Genomic DNA, 20,330 nt, shown 5'->3' with positions numbered 1-20,330 from the left:
TGTCTAGGAGGTTTAGGGTGTAGAACATTTAGTTTAAAAGGGAAGTTGAAGTCCCAGAGGGTACTTTGAAAGCATATCAGAGTGAGAATGGTGTGGAGAATTAGAATAGCAAAAGTTGCAGCTTATACCGTTAGGATGAAATGAGTGAGATGTTAGAAAGGGTTCACATTTGAAAATGTAAAAGTGAAAGCCTCTCAGTCATGTCCGACTCTTTGCGACCCCATGGACTATACAGTCCATAGAGTTCTCCAGGCCAGAATACTGCAGTGGGTAGCCTTTCCCTTCTCCAGGGGATCTTCCCAACCCAAGGATCAAACCCAGGTCTCCCACATTGCAGGAGGATTCTTTACCAGCTGAGCCACAAGGAAAGTCCAAGAATACTGGAGTGGGTAGCCTATCCCTTCTGCAGAGAACCTTCCCAACCCAGGAATCAAACCGGGGTCTCCTGCAATGCAGGCAGATTCTTCACCAACTGAGCTATGAGGGAAGCCCCTCACATTTGAAGCTCTTGTGAAAGAAGAGGGAGAAGAAAGTCATGATGAAACTGACTGCACTCAAGATTCCAAGTGGATCTCTGATGTAAAGATGTTTCCTGTCATGAGCAAGAATGCACTGGAAGTCAAGACAAGCTAGCTTACATTTTCTGTAGTTTCAACACTTCTCTGTGCTCATAGCTCACTACATCATATGCCCCATATTAGGCAGCCAGGAGCTATTTGTTAAATGAATGCATAAATCAATGAATGTCCCAAAAGAATCTATTGAAAGGTTGTTTGGAGCTCAGGAAAACTAAATCTGAATAGGAAATTATGATTATAAATACTGAATTGCAGTGGATGAAACTGACAAGTAATGAGGATCTTTCAGTATTGACCAAGACATGGATGGAAGAAAGAAATCACCATGAATTCCTGAGTCCCAAGTAAGGGAATGGTGATCAAATGGGCTTTCACGCTCTGGAAAATTCAGCCTTGGGAGGAGTCATAAGGTCAATGCCGGCAATGTAAATTCAGTTTACTAGAGAGGACTAGATACCCAATGAGAGAGGCTCTTAGTTTCTGCCAACTTCAAAAAGGGTTTGAAGTCATTTATGGAATTGCCTTGCACATAATAGAAGAAACATAAAATTAAAACCATGAGTAAATTACTATAGAAAAGTAGATACCAAAAGGAAAGTTAAAATTTAAACATACAAATGACTATATAGTTTTTAATTGGAAAAATTTGAAACAGCTACTACATTAAAACATCTACAAAGTAAAATATTTTGGAATAAAATAATCAATTTGAGGAATATAATAGAGTAGTTATCTTAAAGAGAAAATGTGTTTTGCCTGTGTGCGTGAAGTCACTTCAGATGTGTCCAACTGTGCAACCATATGGGCCATATAGCCCTCTAGGCTCCTCTGTCCGTGGGATTCTCCAGTTAAGAATACTCAAGTGGGTTGCCATGCCCTCCTCCAGAGAATCTTCCTGATCCAGGGATTGAACCCGCATTTTATGTCTCCTGCATTGGCAGGTAGGTTCTGTACCACTAGCACTACCTGGGAACCCCCCAAAATATGTCTTGGTCAATATATTTAGTTAAGATTTCTTGCAGTAACCATATTGGGAAACACTTAACATCACTTTTTTTTTTTTTTTTTGGATAGGAGGAATAGGAGAAATCATATACCTTTGTCTAGAGAAACAACCTAAAACCATGAGCTCAAGGTCATGGGAAGGTAATGATAGACAGAAGAACAAAGATCATATGATCTACATACTTCATTTGAATGACTAAATTTAATGAAAAGCAAGAACTTGGAAATTCTAGATGAATGGGTGGCAGCCCATTTCCTCTTCAGTCTCAAACATGAGATGCTCCGTGTTACCGCTATTGTTTCCTATATGGCTTGTGTAATCTCCGGAGTTCTAAATACAGTCTCTATCAAGTACAGCTTCTAAGTACAAATACATTTTCCTCCCCTGCATTGCCTAGTGTTACTCCATGGCTGTGTGTCCTTTCTGTGGCAGGTGCGCTTTGGAAGATGGCTGATAGAAGGGAGTCCTTACGTGGTTCTCTTTGACATTGGCTATTCGGCTTGGAACCTGGACAAGTGGAAAGGAGACCTCTGGGAAGCATGCAGCGTTGGCATTCCTTATCACGACCAGGAAGCCAACGATATGCTGATCTTTGGGTCGTTAACTGCCTGGTTCTTAAAAGAGGTACTGTTTACTGTAGAGTCCCATGATACAGGAGAAGCACATTGCTGTACCCAGCAATGATCCTCTGGTTTTTAAGCTAGTTTTGAGATGGTACCATCATTAATTGTTTTTTTTTTCATTAATTGTTTTATTGACATATCAAAGGATTCTGAGAAAATGCCTTCTTGTAACTAAATGGGGATTCTCCAGGCAAGAATACTGGAGTGGGTTGCCATGCCCTCCCTCCTCCAGGGGATCTTCCCAACCCAGGGATTGAACCCAGGTCTCACATACTGCAGGCAGATTCTTTTCAGTCTGAGCCACCAGGGAAGCCCTGTAACTGAATACCAGTCTTTGAAACATGGGGATAATCATACTTATTAATATTTACCTCATGTCAGGTTTAACTAGAACCATGTGGGTAAAACACCCAATTATATTTCCTGCTACTTAGGTAATATTCAGTATATATGCAAGAAAAAATACTCTACATCATGGACTAAGTACATGCGTTCGAGCATCAGGGGAGTCGAAAATGGCTCGAAATATTTGGTTTTGTTCATGCATGAGTGCTTGTGTCACTGCAGTGGCCCTTAGATCTTTCAATCATTTACTAAAGGGCGAAGTGATCTCAGCAGTTGCTAAGTCCACAGCAGTGAAATATGCTGTAGCTGTAAAACAATAAGAGCCTTGGAAATCAGTCTTTGTTAAATGAGCCAAGTCTGTACTCAATTCCTGAAAGGATGGCAGTAGGATTTCTTCACATTCCTTGCATTACCTCAAGATGATTATGCCTTGCTTAAAAATCAAAAAATTAAGAGCATCTCTGGCCAAGTGGGACTGTGTTCTAAGAACAAATCACAGAGCTGTGTATAGGCTGTGTGCCCCTTTACCAGTATAACTTCTTTCTGACGAAGCCAACAGCCATAAAGGGCGTGTAGATTATTGCGAGATATAAAATACAGTTTGTGAGTCTTTAGTGCTTATCTATTTTATATATAGTACTGTGTATCTCTTAATCCCATTCTCCTAATTTATCCCTACCCACCACTGTTTACCTTTTGGTAACTCTAAGCTTGTTTCTATGTGAGTCTGCTTCCATTTTGTAAACAAATTCATTTGTGTATGATATTTAAATTTCCCTTATAAATGATATCTCTGATTTACTTCACTTAGTATGATAATCTCTACTGCATCTATGTTGTTGCAAATGACAGTATTTCATTCTTTTTATGACTGAGTAATACTCCATTGTATATGTATGCCATGTCTTTATCCATTCATTGGCTGATGGACATTTAGGTTGCTTCCGGGTCTTGGGTATTGTAAATAGTGCTGCTATGAACCCTGGGGTGTGTGTATCCTTCCAAATTAGAGTTTTCATCTTTACCAGACATATGCCCAGGAGTGGGATTGCTGGATCTTATGATAGCTCTATTTTTAGTGAAACAAAGTAACTTTAAGGCTAAGAAATTGGTGCCTTGCCTAGTGTTAGACCTGGAATTAGATCTGCCTCCTCAGTGTGTTACTAAATTTCTATTTGATTCTAAGCAAATCTCTTCTTCCCCCAGTCCCATATTCTTAATAATATACAAAATAAGATATATTAAAAATAATATTAATAATATAAAATAATATTATTATAATATAAAATCTTGATGTATATAATAATAATATATCAGCAAAAATGTTTTTGGCTCTAAGTAGCAGAAAATCCAAGTAAGACTGACTTAAAACATGAAGTCATTACTTTTAATTTAAAAAAGAAGATTGTAAGTGGCTTGTCCCAGTTGATTCAGCTGCTCAGTTAAACTTCAAAAATTTTATTGCTATTAATCATTCATTCATTCAATGAATATTTATTGAGCATCTACTATAAATTTATTCTAGGAGTCCCCTCTGTGAATGCAAAAATAAATCTGATCCATATTGAAAAAGAGGATTAAGCCATAAACATATATGGGCTTTATGAACAGGAAGCTAAATTCTAGAAAACCCTTATAGTTGCTAAATCTGCATGGTTTATATTTAGATTCCTTTTAATTGTGCTAAAATTTACAAGCATAACAACTTTCCTTATTCTGTGGACCATGAGCAAGATCAAACTTCATCCTGAACTTTTCTACAAGCTTCTTTTCTGACCTAGGTGACGGACCATGCTGATGGGAGACATGTCATTGTCCAGTTCCATGAATGGCAAGCTGGGATTGGACTGATCCTTTCTCGAGCTCGGAAACTGCCCATTGCTACAGTCTTTACCACCCACGCCACACTGCTTGGGCGGTATCTCTGTGCAGCTAACATCGATTTCTACAACCGCCTTGATAAGGTAATTAGCTCTTCCACCCTCGCCACCTTTCTTTCCGACTCTGAAGCTGAAGGATGGGAAGTATTGATCTTCACCTTTCATCTGTCATCCAGATGCCAGAAATGCCCTTTTGACCAATCAATATTCATGACGCAGCTTCCCCTGAGGGGACTGAGAGCTCATAAAGTTTAACTTTGTTCAGAGTGCAGCAGAGTGTAGCGGGGACAGGCCAGATGTCTGTCTACTTTGAAGTAACAGACCCAAGATCCAAAGGGGCCTGGAAGACATCAGCCACTGTGGCCCTGAGGTTGAGCTGCTTGGGAAATGCTGTGAGGACCCCGGGATCCTCACGCAGCTCTGAGTGGCAGGTACCCCACAGGGACGCTAGGCATCCGCTTGTACTATGAGCCTCACTTCCTCCCTCCTCCAAGTGAAGGAAGGTCAGATTTCTGCTGTAACTCTGCAGTGAGTTATAGGTGGAGTTTTGTGGGGAGTCCAGTTAAGACAGTTACCAAAAACAGGAATGTAGATCCCTGGTGATCAAACAGCTGGGTTTGCTTATCTTAGAAGACTGCCCTATTCTATGACCTAAAGTTTTGACTTCTTTCTTCCAGTTTTCATCAGTTTAGATTAATGTAACTATGTTTTTCATATTATCCTGTCAGTAGTAGTGGTCAAGTGACCAATATAACACTGTAAAGCAATTATCCTCCAATTAAAATCAAACAAATTTTAAAAATAAATAAGGAAAGAATGTAAAAAAGTTAAAATAAAAAAATCATGGTCAAGCATTTGAATAACATACAGTCAGGAGTTTTGCAGACTTGGTGTCTATATTGCCAGTCAAGTCAATTTAGCATTTTATAGTTTTGTCTCACTATAAAATGAGGAAACATTAGGGAAGTTGAAAAATTGACCCCCCTCCCGTTTAAAAAAATTCTAGGAGTCTATGCAATAGACTGCATACTTTTCTGAGTGTATTTTTGTGCCTATTTGTAATACATGATTAATACTACTCAGAGAATGAGAGCAGAAAGTTATACCACCATCTCAGAGGCATTTTGAATGCAGGAAAGTTCTTTGGGACAAAACTTAACATTTGCAAAACAGTGAGTGGTCCTAAGGAGAGCTTGCCTATAAAAAGGTCAATTGAACCTGAAGGTCAAATTGTAAACATAACATGTATATTCAAAATAAAGTCACCAAGGAATTCAGAAAGGTCAAGAGGTCAGGGAGATTTCCTAATAGTAGACTAATAAGGGCAAACCAGTGATCTGTGATAAGCTCAACCACCGTGTTTCCTGGAGAAGAGCAGGCTTTGATGTTTGTGAAAGAGAAAATATTACAGAGGCATAGCGAATATTTCAAGCACATCAAATATCTCACTTCAAAATACTTAAGAGCATAGTATATAGCAATTAATAAAAACAGCTAATAATATTCATCAGGTTTTATTAGTTGTTTTTAAGAAACAAAATCATAATATATAGTTATATATCAATATTATAACTTTATCCTTTCAATAAAATGTCAGTGTTCATATCCCACTGTCTTCAAATATGATTGCATATCTCCCCAGCTTAAAGTAAAGAGCACTCTTTGTAAGCATAAGTGGCTTTGTGTTTCAGTGGTGGGTTTAATAAAAATTTGTCACTTCTTTTTTGTGGTCATAAAATTCCACATAGCCGTAAGGAAAAACAGTGTGAGAAATATGTGGTTTTGCTTTGCCTGTGTAGAAGAATTGGTGTAAGCACATGTCTACGTGTGTGTGTTTGTTTTGTTTTCACAGTTTAACATAGACAAAGAGGCTGGGGAAAGGCAGATTTATCACCGGTATTGCATGGAGCGCGCGTCCGTCCACTGTGCTCATGTTTTCACCACAGTTTCTGAAATTACAGCAATAGAGGCAGAACACATGCTGAAGAGAAAACCTGGTAATTATTATCCCTGAGTTTGTCACCAATCTGCGATAGTTTTGTTTTAAACAAAAATGCATAAAATAAGAGGAAAACTGCACTATCACTACTCAGATCTTTACATGTATTTGAATTCTCATGTTCAGTAGCTTTGTTGAACACTAAGCTATATCTGGAACATAATAGTATACAATCTGTGCTTGTTGAATAGTCTATGTTTAAAATACTCTAATTCTGAGCTGGGTTGTCATGATGACTTCCTGTGTTTAAGCAAGCTGAGTTGACTTCTCTATTTTAAGAAAATGAATGTCAGGAAAATATCAGAAATGTGTGTGAGACTTCACCAGTCCTACATCTTAGAACATTGGCTCATTGGTCCTGTTTAGTAGAAACCTGTTGTTTTACTTCTCCCAAGATTTTCTTGCAGGTTTTTCTGGGAACTAGCCCCAGACCCATTCAAAGGTTGCAATGCCAAGAGGTATGTTCATAAAACATGACCCTGTCACCTGGCCACAGCTGGTTGGTCCAGAGGTGGATACCTGGTATAAGTTGGCTCAATCAGAATGCTTTCATAATGAGTTTAAACAGATGAGTTTGTTTCAATAGTCTTGTATAATAGAAGCTTGGAAGCTGTTGGTAGAGTCCACTTCCTATGTTGCATGAGATGCAAAGAAAGATAAACTACAGTGAAGTACAAAAAGAAGCAGAAACAGATTGAGAGAACTCTAGATTCTCCAGTGATTTAGACCAAGGTTTAAATTAATTCCTGCGGCCCAGCTACATCTTTGCCATCAAACACTCCAGCATCCTAATAATAATTCCTCCTTGTAATACTTAAACAAGTGTTAGTAGATTTCTCTTGTGCTGTGCTTAGTCACTCAGTCATGTCTGACTCTTTGTGACCCCATGGACTGTAGCCCCCCAGGCTTCTCTGTCCATGGGGATTCTCCAGGCAAGAATACTGGATTGGGTTGAGATGCCCTCTTCCAGGGGATCTTCCCAACCCAGGAATCGAATCAGAGTCTCCTGCATTGCAGGCGGTTTCTTTACCAGCTGAGCTACCAGGGAAGCCCGGATTTCTCTTACTTGCAACAAAACAGTCCTGATTAATACATTTTCCTTGCTTAATTCCTGTGGTCTTATCTCTAGTTAATTAATCTTTCTTCTGTATACCAGTTTAACATCTAGAGAAAGCATAACAAAGTTCTACATAATTACAGAGGAAGCAAGTAATTTGAATAGTGGCAGCCTAAAGATCCTGGGCTATTCTTTTTCCTTTCCAAAGGTTCTCTTGAATCCACTTTGCTTCTCACGCTCATGTCTCTTGCAGGAGTTTGCTTCAATATGCTCACTTGTTTCTTGGATCTTACTTTTTTCCTGTCATCAGTATCCTTTCTGTGCTTACAAAAATGCTTTGTTTTTTCCTATTCTGAAATAAAAATTTCTCTTAAAACCACTTCCTTCTTAGACGTCTACATAATCTCATCCTTCCTTCTGCTATCAAGTATTTTACAAAAATAATCCATAGTTTTCCCACTTAGAGCCTATTCAACTTTAACTTCCAACCTCCAACCCTTGATCTAAAATTGCTTTTTCAAAAATCACCAGGTTCACAGTTCTGTAATTTTTTTGTTCCTTGACATTCTTTAGCAATTAAAGGTGGCAGATACCTCTATCATTCCTTATTTACTTGACATTATACATTTTGAGGTTTCTCAAATATTCTTTTCTAATGTCTCAATAGTTTCTCTACTAACTTCTGACTGTTTTTACTGCTTCTAAATACAATAACTCATGGATTCAACTCAGTAGGTGAGTTCCATCATGTATTCTGAGCAGTCTTTATCTTTCTTGACACAGACCAATATTCTGAAAAATCAAAAATGTCTCCCTACCCAACAACAAAATCTTCTAGGCAGAAAGAATCAGTTATGTGTTGGAATAAAGGGCTACTTTTCCAACGTTCCTTATGGACAGAACACTTCACACATTTGACTAAAATAAAATGACAAGAGGTAGTTTAACACGGACGTACTTAGAGGCTGTCATATGGAGTGAAGTAAGTCAGAAAGAGAAAAACAAATACCATGTATTAACACATATATGTGGGGTCTAGACAAATTGGTATAGATAATTTTATTTAGGAAAGAGAAATAGAGACACAGACATAGAGAACAAACATATGGATACCAAGGGGGAAAGGAGAGGATGGGAACTGAGAGATTGGGATTGACATATTTATGCTACTGTGTATAAAACAGATGGACTTCCCAGGTAGCCCTAGGGGTAAAGAACCCACTGGCCAGCGCAGGAAACATTAAAGACCTGGGTTTGATCCCTGGGTCAGGAAGATGCCCTGGAGGAGGGCATGGCAAACCACTCCAGTATTCTTACCTGGAGAATCCCATGGACAGAGGAGCCTGATGGGCTAGTGTCCACTGGGTAGCAAAGAGCTGGACATGACTGAAGTGATTTAGCACACATGCACGTATACAATAGATAACTAATAAGAACCTACTGTATATCACATGAATTCTACTCAGTGCTATGTGGTGATCTAAGTGGGAAAGAAATCAAAAAAACAGGAAATATATTTTTACACATATAGCTGATTCACTTTGCCATACAGTAAAACCAACACAACACTGTAAAGCCACTTTACGCCAATAAAAATTGAAACAAAAAGGAGTTAGTTTAGCACACAGCACAGTAAAGAGTAAAACAGGTGGAGACAGACAGCATGGACTCTACCCATGTGTTCCGGAACAGATTCTGGAACAACTCTGTGTCTCAGTTTCTGCCTCTGAAATATCACCTTGCTTCAATGGTTGTTGCAGGGATTAAATGAGTTACAAGGCGTTTAGAGCAGTACTTAATGCATAGTAAGTGATCAGTAACTGAAAACTCTTAACAATGACTATTTTTGCTATTGGTCTATTACATAATACCCATTACTCAATGCTAGTTCAGTCAGATCCTCCTGATTTTCTATGTCAGCAATTCATTATGGATTTTTATAAACTTCCAATTCTATGATAGTCAGAAACTAGAAATGTTAATAGACACCTAACTTGTTATTGTTGTTCAGTTGCTAAGTCGTGTCCAGCTCTTTGTGACCCCATGGACTGCAGCACTTTAGGCTTCCCTGTCCATCACCAACTCCCGAAGCTTACACAAACTCATGTCCATCGAGTCGGTGATGCCATCCAACCATCTCATCCTCTGCCTCCTCCTTCTCTTCCTGTCTTCAATCTTTCCCAGCATCAGGGTCTTTTCTAATGAGTGGGCTCTTCGCATCAGGTGGCCAAAGTATTGGAGCTTCAGCTTCAGCATCTGTCCTTCCCATTAATATTCAGGGCTGATTTCCCTTAGGAGTGATTGGTTTGGTTTCCTTGCTGTCCAAGGGACTCTCAAGAGTATTCTCTAGCAAAATACTGTTGTTTTTGCAATGCTACCCTCTCTCAAAAGAGATTTTTCCATGAGGATTTTACTTTGCTTTTCCAGATGTAGTTACTCCAAATGGCTTGAACGTTAAGAAATTTTCAGCTGTACATGAGTTTCAAAATCTCCATGCTATGTACAAGGCCAGGATCCAAGAGTTTGTTCGAGGTCATTTCTATGGGTATGCTTTTCTTTATTAAAAAAAAAATTATCCTGTGATGTTAGGGATCTGGGGTACAGAGAAAACAGGATTGTTAAAGTAAATGTTTACCTTTCCCAGTCCCCTTTGTACTTTAACAGAACTCATGTGTACATTTTGTTGCTGTTGCTCTTTTTCGTTGGAAACTGTTTTGTTTTGTTTTAGTCATCTGGACTTTGATCTTGAAAAAACGTTGTTCCTCTTCATTGCTGGGAGGTATGAGTTTTCAAACAAAGGAGCTGACATCTTCTTAGAATCCTTATCCAGGTTAAACTTCCTGCTGAGGGTAAGAATGCTCTAGAACACAAGAGGGTAAGAATGCTTTTGTAGAGAACTTTGTTCTGTGGAAAGTAAAGAACTTCCTGGCTTCTTAAATGGCTTTTAAAAATATATATGATTTTGAAGACTTAAAATGATAGCTTTATTTTTAAAATGCTTTTGGTCTTTCAATTATCATATTTAAAATGATAAATATGATTGCCACATTCTTTGCTCATGTATTTGTCTAGGATGTCAGGTATTTTTTAAAGAGAGCTACAAACGTATCATGTTATATTGGGTATATAGCCAATATAATAGTATGGGTTTTTTTTAAGAATCATAGAAGCAAAATTTTATTGGAAATGCACCCCAAAGGATATTTTATGTTAATTTAAATTTTTTTTTCAAAATTCTACTGATATATAGTTGATTTACAATGCTGTGTTAGTTTCAGGTGTATGGCAAAGTGATACAGTTATGCGTGCTCAGTCGCTTCAGTCGTGTCTAACTCTTTGAGACCCTGTGGACTGTAGCTCACCAGGCTCCTCTGTCCGTGGGATTCTCCGGCAAGAACACTGGAGTGGGTTGCCATGCCCTTCTCTAGAGGATCTTCCTGATCCAGGGATCAACCCAGATCTCTTGTGTCTCCTGCATTGCCAGGCGGGTTCTTTACACCAGTGCCACCTGGGAAGCCCTGATTCAGTTATACATATATATATATATAAATGTATATATTCATATTTTACATTCTCTTCCTTTATATGTTATATATATGCCATGTTTTAAGCTGACCACATAGCATCCTCTTTCCCACCTATCCCCCAAGAGTTTGTAAACAATGGAAAGATACAGAGAAATCAAGCAAACAGAGAGTGAAGAGAACAAAACCTTGCCTTTTTTAAAATCGATAGACTTAATGCACTGTGGTGACCTGAATGGGAAGGAAGTCTAAAAGAGAGAAGATATATGTATATGTATGGCTAATTCACTTTGCTATACAGTAAAAACTAATGCAACATTGTAAAGCAACTATACTCCAATAAAATTAATTTTAAAAAATACTATAATGGGAGATATGGCTTGGTTGCATGGCATTAATAGGCTTCCTAATATTGGGCCTTGGTATTAAACTTTGTGGTATTAGACATCTGATCACAGACAGCCCTGGCCATTTCCATCCCCTCCAACCAGAAGCCTTCAGAAAAACATGTGCTACATGACTGACAGCCAAGCAGTTGCCCTCGTAGAATGGGGAAGACGCACACAAACTCTATTCCTCTCCCAACTCACTAGCCATGCCTCTACTCTGAGATCCGAAAGCCCCAAACCATGAAACTAGGAGAGGTCCCACCACGCAGAAACATAGAGGAGTTTCCCACTCCCAAACATGGAATGATTTTTTGCTCAATAGGTTAGATTTGCCCAGAATCTTAAAATAGGTTGAGAATTGTTGTTGTGTGTGCATGTTCAGTCATGTCTGACTCTTTGTGACCCCATGGACTGTAGCCCACCAGGCTCCTCTGTCCATAGGATTTCCCAGGCAAGAATCCTGGAGTGGGTTACTCTTTCCTTCTCCAGAGGATCTTCCCGACCCAGGGATCAAACTCACGTCTCTTGTGTTTCTTGCATTGGCAGGCGTATTCTTAAAATAGGTTCTGAACTAATCCAGCAATAAAACCTGTGCCCACGAAAGTACTGCATCATAGATATTGATGAAAGTTATTGGCTTATATTCTTGTCCCATCATAGGAAAATATAGAATACATAAGGAAAATAGAAGAGATCAGTGTAGAAGTCTAATTTTATTGAGATGCTGAGGCCATCTAAATTTTCCTGAGCTCTGTATAACTCTCCCGTTCAGTTTTTATTTCTTGGACATAGATTTATCACTGTCTTAGCCCAGATATTCCTGGGTGGCTCAGAGGGTAAAGAATCTGCCTGAAATGCAGGAGAGACAGGAGTTGCAGGTTTGATCCCTGGGTCAGGAAGATCCTCTGCAGAAGGAACTGGCAACCCACTCCAGTATTCTTGCTTGGGAAATCCCATGAACAGAGGAACATAGCAGTCTACAGTCCAGAGGGTGGCAAAGAATCAAACATGACTGAGAGACTAAGCACATACACTGTACCAAGTATTTTAAGAGATTACTAAAATCACATTAATAAACATCCACGCTTATAAAATAGGATTGAAGATCAGAAAGATTATTCAAGAATAAACTGAAATAATCTTATTTCACACTATTTTCTAATATGTATCTATTTAACAAGCTTTATAGATGGACTCACAACTATATAAAAATGTAGCATGTCTAGAGACATTATTAATTTATCCATACATTTATTAAATATTTGCTTTATTTTTAGATGTGAAGAAAAAGTGAATTTCTCTTATTCTAGACATCAAAGATAATTACAATCCTTGGAAAAATCAAAATAAGACATTTTCTTTCCATATAGTACCTTTAGTCTTTAATAAAAGCACATTGCCTACTCCTGGGGTGTTTCCTGTTTTATGGTTCCTATAGATGTTTTGAATAGAATATAAGGTCCCAGAGGGCAGAGACCACAGATTAGATGATGGTGCCCCACATTCAAGAGTCAGTCATTTCAGAATATAAAAGCATTCATCAGTTCACAGTTTTAAGTTTACGCTTTCATTCCCACAGCTGTTTGGCATGTCATTTCTTTCTGAGAAACTTCAGGTCAATAATATTTTGGAATACGAAAAGTAAACAGGTTGTAGAGTCAAAAAAACATGAGTTTTAAAAAAACAAAACAAAACACTAGTTTGACTCCCAGCTTTGCCAATAACCTGTGATAGGAGCTCAGAAGAAGAATCAAAGCTCTTGCGCCTCTCTTTTGAAATTAATGAGGAGAGCGATAGTTAGGCTTGGGTTAACTTACATGTTTAAAGCACCCAACACAGTAACTGCTACACCAAAAGTTCTGAGTTCCCATTCTGGTTCCTTTATGGTCGGAAAAAAATCAAAATGCAACATCATGAGAATCAAGACATTTAATGGAAAAATGTTAATAATCTATTTGTGCAAATCCATGTAAATTAGCTATAAGACGTAGAATAAACCCAAACGAAATCCTCATTCACTTTCCAATCTGGAATTTTAACATTTGTGTTATCTTTTATGTTATTTTTTAACCACAGAAAACCACAGTGATATCAGTAGCAATTGCTATATATTTCAGATGATGGATGCCATGAAATTATTCTGTGTGGATTTTTAATTGTTAATTGTCAGATCTTAGTTGAACATCATATTTACATTTTCTGAAGAAGCTTCAAGACAGTGGTGTATAATTTCTTTGTCAGTCATAAATAAGTATTCTTATTCTTTCAAGATGTTTCAAAGCACTATTTGTCACAGTTTAAGGCCCAACTGTCACATGTCCAGTTATCTTTGATAGCTGACTCTGTTGTGTTTTCTAACCCCTCATTAGATGCATAAAAGTGACGTCACCGTGGTGGTGTTTTTCATTATGCCTGCCAAGACAAATAATTTCAATGTGGAAACCCTGAAAGGCCAGGCAGTGCGCAAACAGCTATGGTAACCTCACCTCTTGTAAATATTCTCAAGCAATAGATGTAAAGGGATTTTTTTAAGTGCATGATTCCTGATCTATTTCCTTGAACTATTTCCCCCTTAAGATTATAATAGCTTACATACTACTTGGTTCTCTTCTCTTTGGGCTCCTTTGTTAAATCTTGTCATGTCTATAAAACTGTGTTCGTATAAAAATGTTGGAACAAGCTACTGTGGAAAGAAAGGCCTTTGTAGAAATCTTTAAAGATGGGTCAGGTTTTTTAAAAATTTATTATGGAAATGTTAAAACATATGCCAAAGTAACGAAATTAGTATCGTGCTCCCCCTCTTCCCCATAGGCCAGACTCAACAATGATAAATGTTGACTTAAAAAATTGTTGCAACCTAAAAATTGAGAGTTATGTTTTATTTGCTGGGAATATTTAGAACTTTGAGTCTAGGAGACAGCATCTCAAGTAGCCCTGAGAAAACTGCTCTGAGGAGGCCAGGAGAGGAGCCAGGTTATATAGCAGTTTTGCAACAAAGGGCAGGTAGTCTGAACATCAAAAGATTATTTGCTAATTAAAGAAAATCAGATATCCCCAGTTAAGGAACTTAGTGCTTTTCTTTTTATGGGAAGATGCAGGAGTCTGGACTCACTGAAAGCATTCCTTTGATAGAAACGTCAACCTATTTGTGGCTGGTATCCAGTGTTTTTCACATTCTGAGCCCCCTTGGGACTCACAGTAGGTAGTGACTGCAGTCTGATGGCTGCTAGATAGCAGGTATTCTTCTCCTTCCTGAGTTTCCTTATTAGCAGCAACCATCTCACACTGGGGACTGCAATTGCTGATGACTGTGACATCCTTGTTTACTGATGTGGCAGGAAATATTCCATCTCTCATAAACAAATTCCTCATATTATATGAATACCACCATACACTCCCTTTCCCTTCCCTCAACCTTCTGATTATCATCAAGCCAAAGAAAGTTACACTCCCCGCACTGGTCAGGGTGTTCAGTTGCCTCAGCTCTAGAGGTGTTAACTCAGGCTAAATTGGCAAATAAGAAAAGAACAAAAGAGATTATATAAAAGAGATCTGCAATTTCAAGGAATACATTGACAGAACACCATCATGCAAAGAAAGACTTAAAAGGGTGACATTGTTTGAGTTGTATATCTTTCTGTTCATACAGGGACACTGCACATTCTGTGAAGGAAAAGTTTGGAAAGAAACTGTATGATGCATTATTAAGGTAGGAGCTTGGAACACTAGACCGCTCAAACATTTAGGGCTTCACTATTGAGACAAGTATTTAGACACTATACTAATTTTGTTCCATATATAAAAGAATTAATAGCCTTTGAAGATTCTCCAAGCCAGGCTTCAACAGTACTTGAACCTTGAATTTCCAGATGTTCAAGCTGGTTTTAGAAAAGGCAGAGGAACCAGAGATCAAATTGCCAACATCCGTTGGATCGTAGAAAAAGCGAGAGAGTTCCAGAAAAACATCTACTTTTGCTTTATTGACTACGCCAAAGCCTTTGACTGTGTGGATTACAACAAATTGTGAAAAATTCTTAGAGATGGGAATAGCAGATCACCTTACCTGCCTCCTGAGAAATCTGTATGCAGGTCAGGAAGCAACAGTTAAAACTGGACATGGAACAACAGACTGGTTCCAAATAGGGAAAGGAGTACATTAAGGCTGTATATCATCATGCTGCTTATTTAACCTATATGCAAAGTACATCATGCAAAATGCCAGGCTGGATGAAGCACAACCTGGAATCAAGATTGCCGGGAGAAATATCAATAACCTCAGATATTCAGATGACACCACACTTATGGCAGAGAGCAAAGAAGAGCTAAAGAGTCTCTTGATGAAACTGAAAGAGGAGAGTGAAAAAGTTGGCTTAAAACTCCACATTCAGAAAACTAAGATCATGGCATCCAGTCCTATCACTTCAAATAGATGGAGAAACAGTGGAAACAGTGGCTGACTTTATTTTGGGGGGCTCCAAAATCACTGCAGATGGTGGCTGCAGCCATGAAATTAAAAGACACTTGCTCCTTGGAAGAAAAGTTATGACCAACCTAGACAACATATTAAAAGGCAAAGACATTACTTTGCCAACAAATGTTCGTCTAGTCAAGGCTATGGTTTTTCCAGTAGTCGTGTATGAATATGAGAGTTGGACTATAAAGAAAGCTGAGCACAGAAGAATTGATGCTTTTGAACTGTGGTGCTGGAGAAGACTCTTGCAAGTCCCTTGGAGTGAAAGGAGATCCAACCAGTCCATCCTAAAAGAGATCAGTCCTGGGTGTTCATTGGAAGGACTGATGCTGAAGCTGAAACTCCAGTACTTTGGCCACCTGATGCGAAGAGCTGACTCATTTGAAAAGACCCTGATGCTGGATAAGATTGAGGGCAGGCAGAGAAGGGGATGACAGAGGATGAGATGGTTGGATGGCATCATCAACTCATTGGACATGAATTTGGGTAGACTCTGGGAGTTGGTGATGGACAGGGAGCCCTGGCATGCTGCAGTCCATGGGTTGCAAAGAGTTGGACACGACTGAGTGACTAAACTGAACTGAACTGAACTGGTGTGAAGAACTGACTCATTGGAAAAGACCCTGATGCTGGGAAAGATTGAAGGCAGGAGGAGAAGGGGATGACAGAGGATAAGATGGTTGGATGACATCACTGACGCAATAGACATGAGTTTGAGTAGGCTCTGAGAGTTGGTGATGGACAGGGAGACCTGGCGTGCTGCAGTCCATGGGGTTGCAGAGTCAGACACAACTGAGCAACTGAACTGAACTGAAGATATGTTGCATCATATGAGCAGGCTTTGTTTAATCCTTCATCTGACAAATATTTGTAGACAGGTACAGGTTGTACAAATGAGAACATAGTTAAATACGCGGGTAAGGTATCTGTGTGTGAACTCAGTCACTCAATCATGTCTGACTTTTTGCGACACTTTGGCCTGTAGCCCACCAGGCTCCTCTGTCCTGAAAACAGGATTTTTCAGGCAAGAATACTGGAGGAGGGTGCCATTTTCTCCTCCAGGGGATCTTCTCAATCCAGGAATCGAACCCACGTTTCCTGCATTGCAGACGATTTCTTTACCTGCTAAGGCATTGAGGAAGCCCGCAGATAAGGGTCTCCCTCAGTGGAATTCTCATTGAGAGTTAATATGTCAATTTGAAGCTGTGAAAGATTTCAAGTCAAAATATATATTGACATATTAACATATATTTATTAATGAACATATTAGTTAATGTTAAGTAACATTTACTTAAGTAATATACATTACTTAATGTATAGTTAGTATACATTGAGAAGGTCATCACAATGAGAAGCCCATGCACTGCAATTAGAGTAGCTGCCTCTCGTTGAAACTAATAGAAAAGCCCGCACAGCAACACAGACAAAAATAAATACATAATTTTTTAAAATATCAACTTACAGATGGAAAAGTTATGGCCACTGTAGAACATAGTACTCACTTCCTATAATTGTTAAAGTAGGCAAAATATTATGAAAGTATCCTCCTGGTCATCAACAGTAATGCTTTAAAAATTAATTTCAGTTTTCTTTTATGCTAGCAAAGGTATTCTTTTATCGAACTTCCTTGCCCTTTGGAATTTGCCTGTGAGCTTCATCAGGAAACTATGTATGTTTTAGATTTATTTTAAAATTGCTTGAAATGGTGTTTGACGCATAGGAAACAGTCGGTTAGTGCTAGCTGTTTTTATTTTGACTTTTAAAACTATTTTCCCCACAGAGGAGAAATTCCTGACATGAACAATATTTTGGATCGAGATGATATGACAATTATGAAAAGAGCTATCTTTTCAACTCAGGTAATAAAGGAAAAAAATGCCCATTACTTCCCATAATTGTTAGTCTATTTAGATCAATATCTTAATTTTTTGAAATGGGCTAATTTGGGAAATTTTTAAACCTAAGAGCTAGAAAAATCATCTTTAGGTATTTACCTAAAGGACACCTTTGAGAGTTCTCTTTCACCAGTGGTTTTTCAAGGCTCCTATAAACAAATCTCATGGAACTTGTCTTCATATCTACTTTAAAAATTCATTTGGAACCTCTATGCCAATTGAAAAACTATGTATATTCCAATGACAAAAAAAGTGCCTAAAGTTTTCAAAAAGCATAGACTTCGGAGTCACTCTAGAGAAAAGGTGAATGTTTCTCAGTCGAGTGGAATTGTTAAAAAGATAATTGTGTTAGCCGTGTATAGCCATCTTATTATTAACAGGGAGGCATTGGAGAACAGCCCCCTAGTGGGAACCAGCAGAGTAGCTCACCAGGACTTCCATTCTTATTCCAAATACAGTCAGTCCCCTCCATATGAATGAGCTAACATTCTGAGAGCATGTTCGTAAGTCCATTTTGTTCAATAGTCCAATGAAGTTAGTCTAGGTACCCAGCTAATGTAATTGGCTATATAGTACAGTACTGTAATAGGTTTATAATACTTTTCACACAAATAACACATAAAAACAAACACAAAAAATAAACATTTTTAATCTCACAATACAGTACCTTGAAAGTAGGACAGTCCAACAGCTGGTGTACGGGGGCTGGCATCAAATGAACAGGCAAGAGGAGTTACTGACTGGAGGAGGTAGAAGAGGTGGGAGATGGTAGAGCTGAAGGACCACCAGCAATAGGAGACGGAGGGCAAGCTGCAATTTCACACACATCTGATGCTGATGGAATGTGCTTTTGCATCTTTTTGAAAATTCCCAACTTGAAGGTTCGTATGTTGGGGACTTACTTCAAGTCTCAGGAAGCTTCAAGAAGTCTAGGCTTTCCATAGAGTGGCTGCTGGTGAACAAAAGCATCGGGTGTTCAGAGTATGGAAGGAAGTTCTTTAACCTGTTGTCTTCCTATGACATACACAGACAACCCCTCATTAAGTGGCATCTCAGACCATAAAGGCATAAAGGTTGGATGACATATCACCGATGACCTATTGCTGAAATTAGTCACACTTAGTAATTCTTTTCCTGAACTGACATTTTCTTCCCTCTGCTCCTCCAGCGGCAGTCTTTGCCCCCAGTGACCACTCACAACATGATCGATGATTCCACCGATCCCATCCTCAGCACCATTAGACGTATTGGGCTCTTCAATAGCCGCACAGACAGAGTCAAGGTACAACTCATTGTTTATGCAGGACATTTCAAAATCATAGAGGACAGGTTTTTGAGAATTTGTTAGAAGCATCCCTTGTTTGTTTTAACATCTATCGGAAATATTGTAAATGATACTTCTAAAGGAAAATTAATTCTGTTTCCTGTCTTGAGCAATTAAAAAGTGACTATGTTGGTATCATTCTTAAAAATAATTGAATACTATTTATGGCTTTGAGTTGTAATGCAGCTTTCATTTTCATTGTAAAATACTGTCAGGAAATGGCCTCATTTTTAAGGAAACACATATGGTCTAAGAATTGTTTAATGAATGAATCTCAGAGATTAACATAAATTGTCTTTGTTTCTTCCTCATAAAGTTCAATTTAAGGGCATAGTATGAGAAGATTCAAGTTTCAGAGAATGGGGCTAATGATGGTTTTATGTAATTTCCTATAGACTAATTTGTTCTTTTGACTCTTTGAGTTTCTCCAGTGATGAAGCACAGTGTTGAATAAGACCTGGTTTCTGCTGCAGTGGAGCTTAATCTCCATGATGTTTACTGAGGGTGTGTTATGTTCTAGGCATGGGGTTAGGTGTGGGAGACAAGGGTAAATGTGTCAACAGATCATAGCTTATTCCTACTCACTTCCATCCACCAGCATTCAAGATCAAGTTGTCACAAGAATTTACCTATCTTTTCGAAAGGAAGGTCCCAGTGTCCCTTCTTTCTTTTGCCTTTAGCAGATGATATGAATTCTAAGATGATATGAATTCTAATTCCTTCACAGTCCCTTCATACTGGCCTCACATCTAGATTTTGACTCATTTTTACTTCTTTTCCTTCAGATTGTAAGTTTTTCTGGGACCTTATTTCCTCCCACATTCTTAGGAAATGCACCCTGTTTATCCTTTTCTATATTGTAGGCTTACTAGCTTTTTCCCTTGTTGTTTACAAATATTTCTGAAATTTTTCCACATGAAAAAACAAGCTTTGCCTTAACTCTACCCGCTCTTGATGTTTTTAAATGTTTTTCTACTCTTCTCTGTAAAGCCTCTTGGGAAAATACAATCTATTCTTAAATGTATTTCTCATCCTGCACTCAATCGTTGACATAGGCATCAGTGGATGTCATGGAGACAAGTTAAGGACCTACTGTAAGAGTCCGGAGAAGGCAATGGCACCCCACTCCAGTACTCTCGCCTGGAAAATCCCATGGATGGAGGAGCCTGGTAGGCTGTAGTCCATGGGGTCGCTAAGAGTCGGACACGACTGAGCAACTTCACTTTCACTTTTCACTTC

The 20,330-nt window shown here is 38.6% G+C and overlaps 1 protein-coding gene across 2 annotated transcripts in view; it reads left to right on the top strand.

The window, feature by feature from the left end:
* The window catches only part of GYS2 (glycogen synthase 2), a 58,347-nt gene that overhangs the window by 17,362 nt on the left and 20,655 nt on the right, over positions 1-20,330 (top strand). The window contains exons 3-11 of one of the 2 annotated variants that reach the window (XM_055566164.1): positions 2,017-2,208; positions 4,334-4,516; positions 6,285-6,429; positions 9,916-10,033; positions 10,217-10,337; positions 13,771-13,877; positions 15,051-15,110; positions 17,653-17,731; positions 18,936-19,049. In XM_055566164.1, coding sequence (XP_055422139.1) covers positions 2,017-2,208; positions 4,334-4,516; positions 6,285-6,429; positions 9,916-10,033; positions 10,217-10,337; positions 13,771-13,877; positions 15,051-15,110; positions 17,653-17,731; positions 18,936-19,049 — 1,119 coding nt within the window. Of the gene's footprint in view, positions 1-2,016; positions 2,226-4,333; positions 4,517-6,284; positions 6,430-9,915; positions 10,034-10,216; positions 10,338-13,770; positions 13,878-15,050; positions 15,111-17,652; positions 17,732-18,935; positions 19,050-20,330 lie in introns of both variants that reach the window. The other variant, XM_055566165.1, reaches the window with a different exon arrangement.

The sequence above is a fragment of the Bubalus kerabau genome, chromosome 1 (assembly GCF_029407905.1).
Source record: "Bubalus kerabau isolate K-KA32 ecotype Philippines breed swamp buffalo chromosome 1, PCC_UOA_SB_1v2, whole genome shotgun sequence".
NCBI lineage: Eukaryota > Metazoa > Chordata > Mammalia > Artiodactyla > Bovidae > Bubalus > Bubalus kerabau.
Note: the sequence above shows the minus strand (reverse complement) of the source record. Positions and strands in the feature narration are given on the sequence as shown.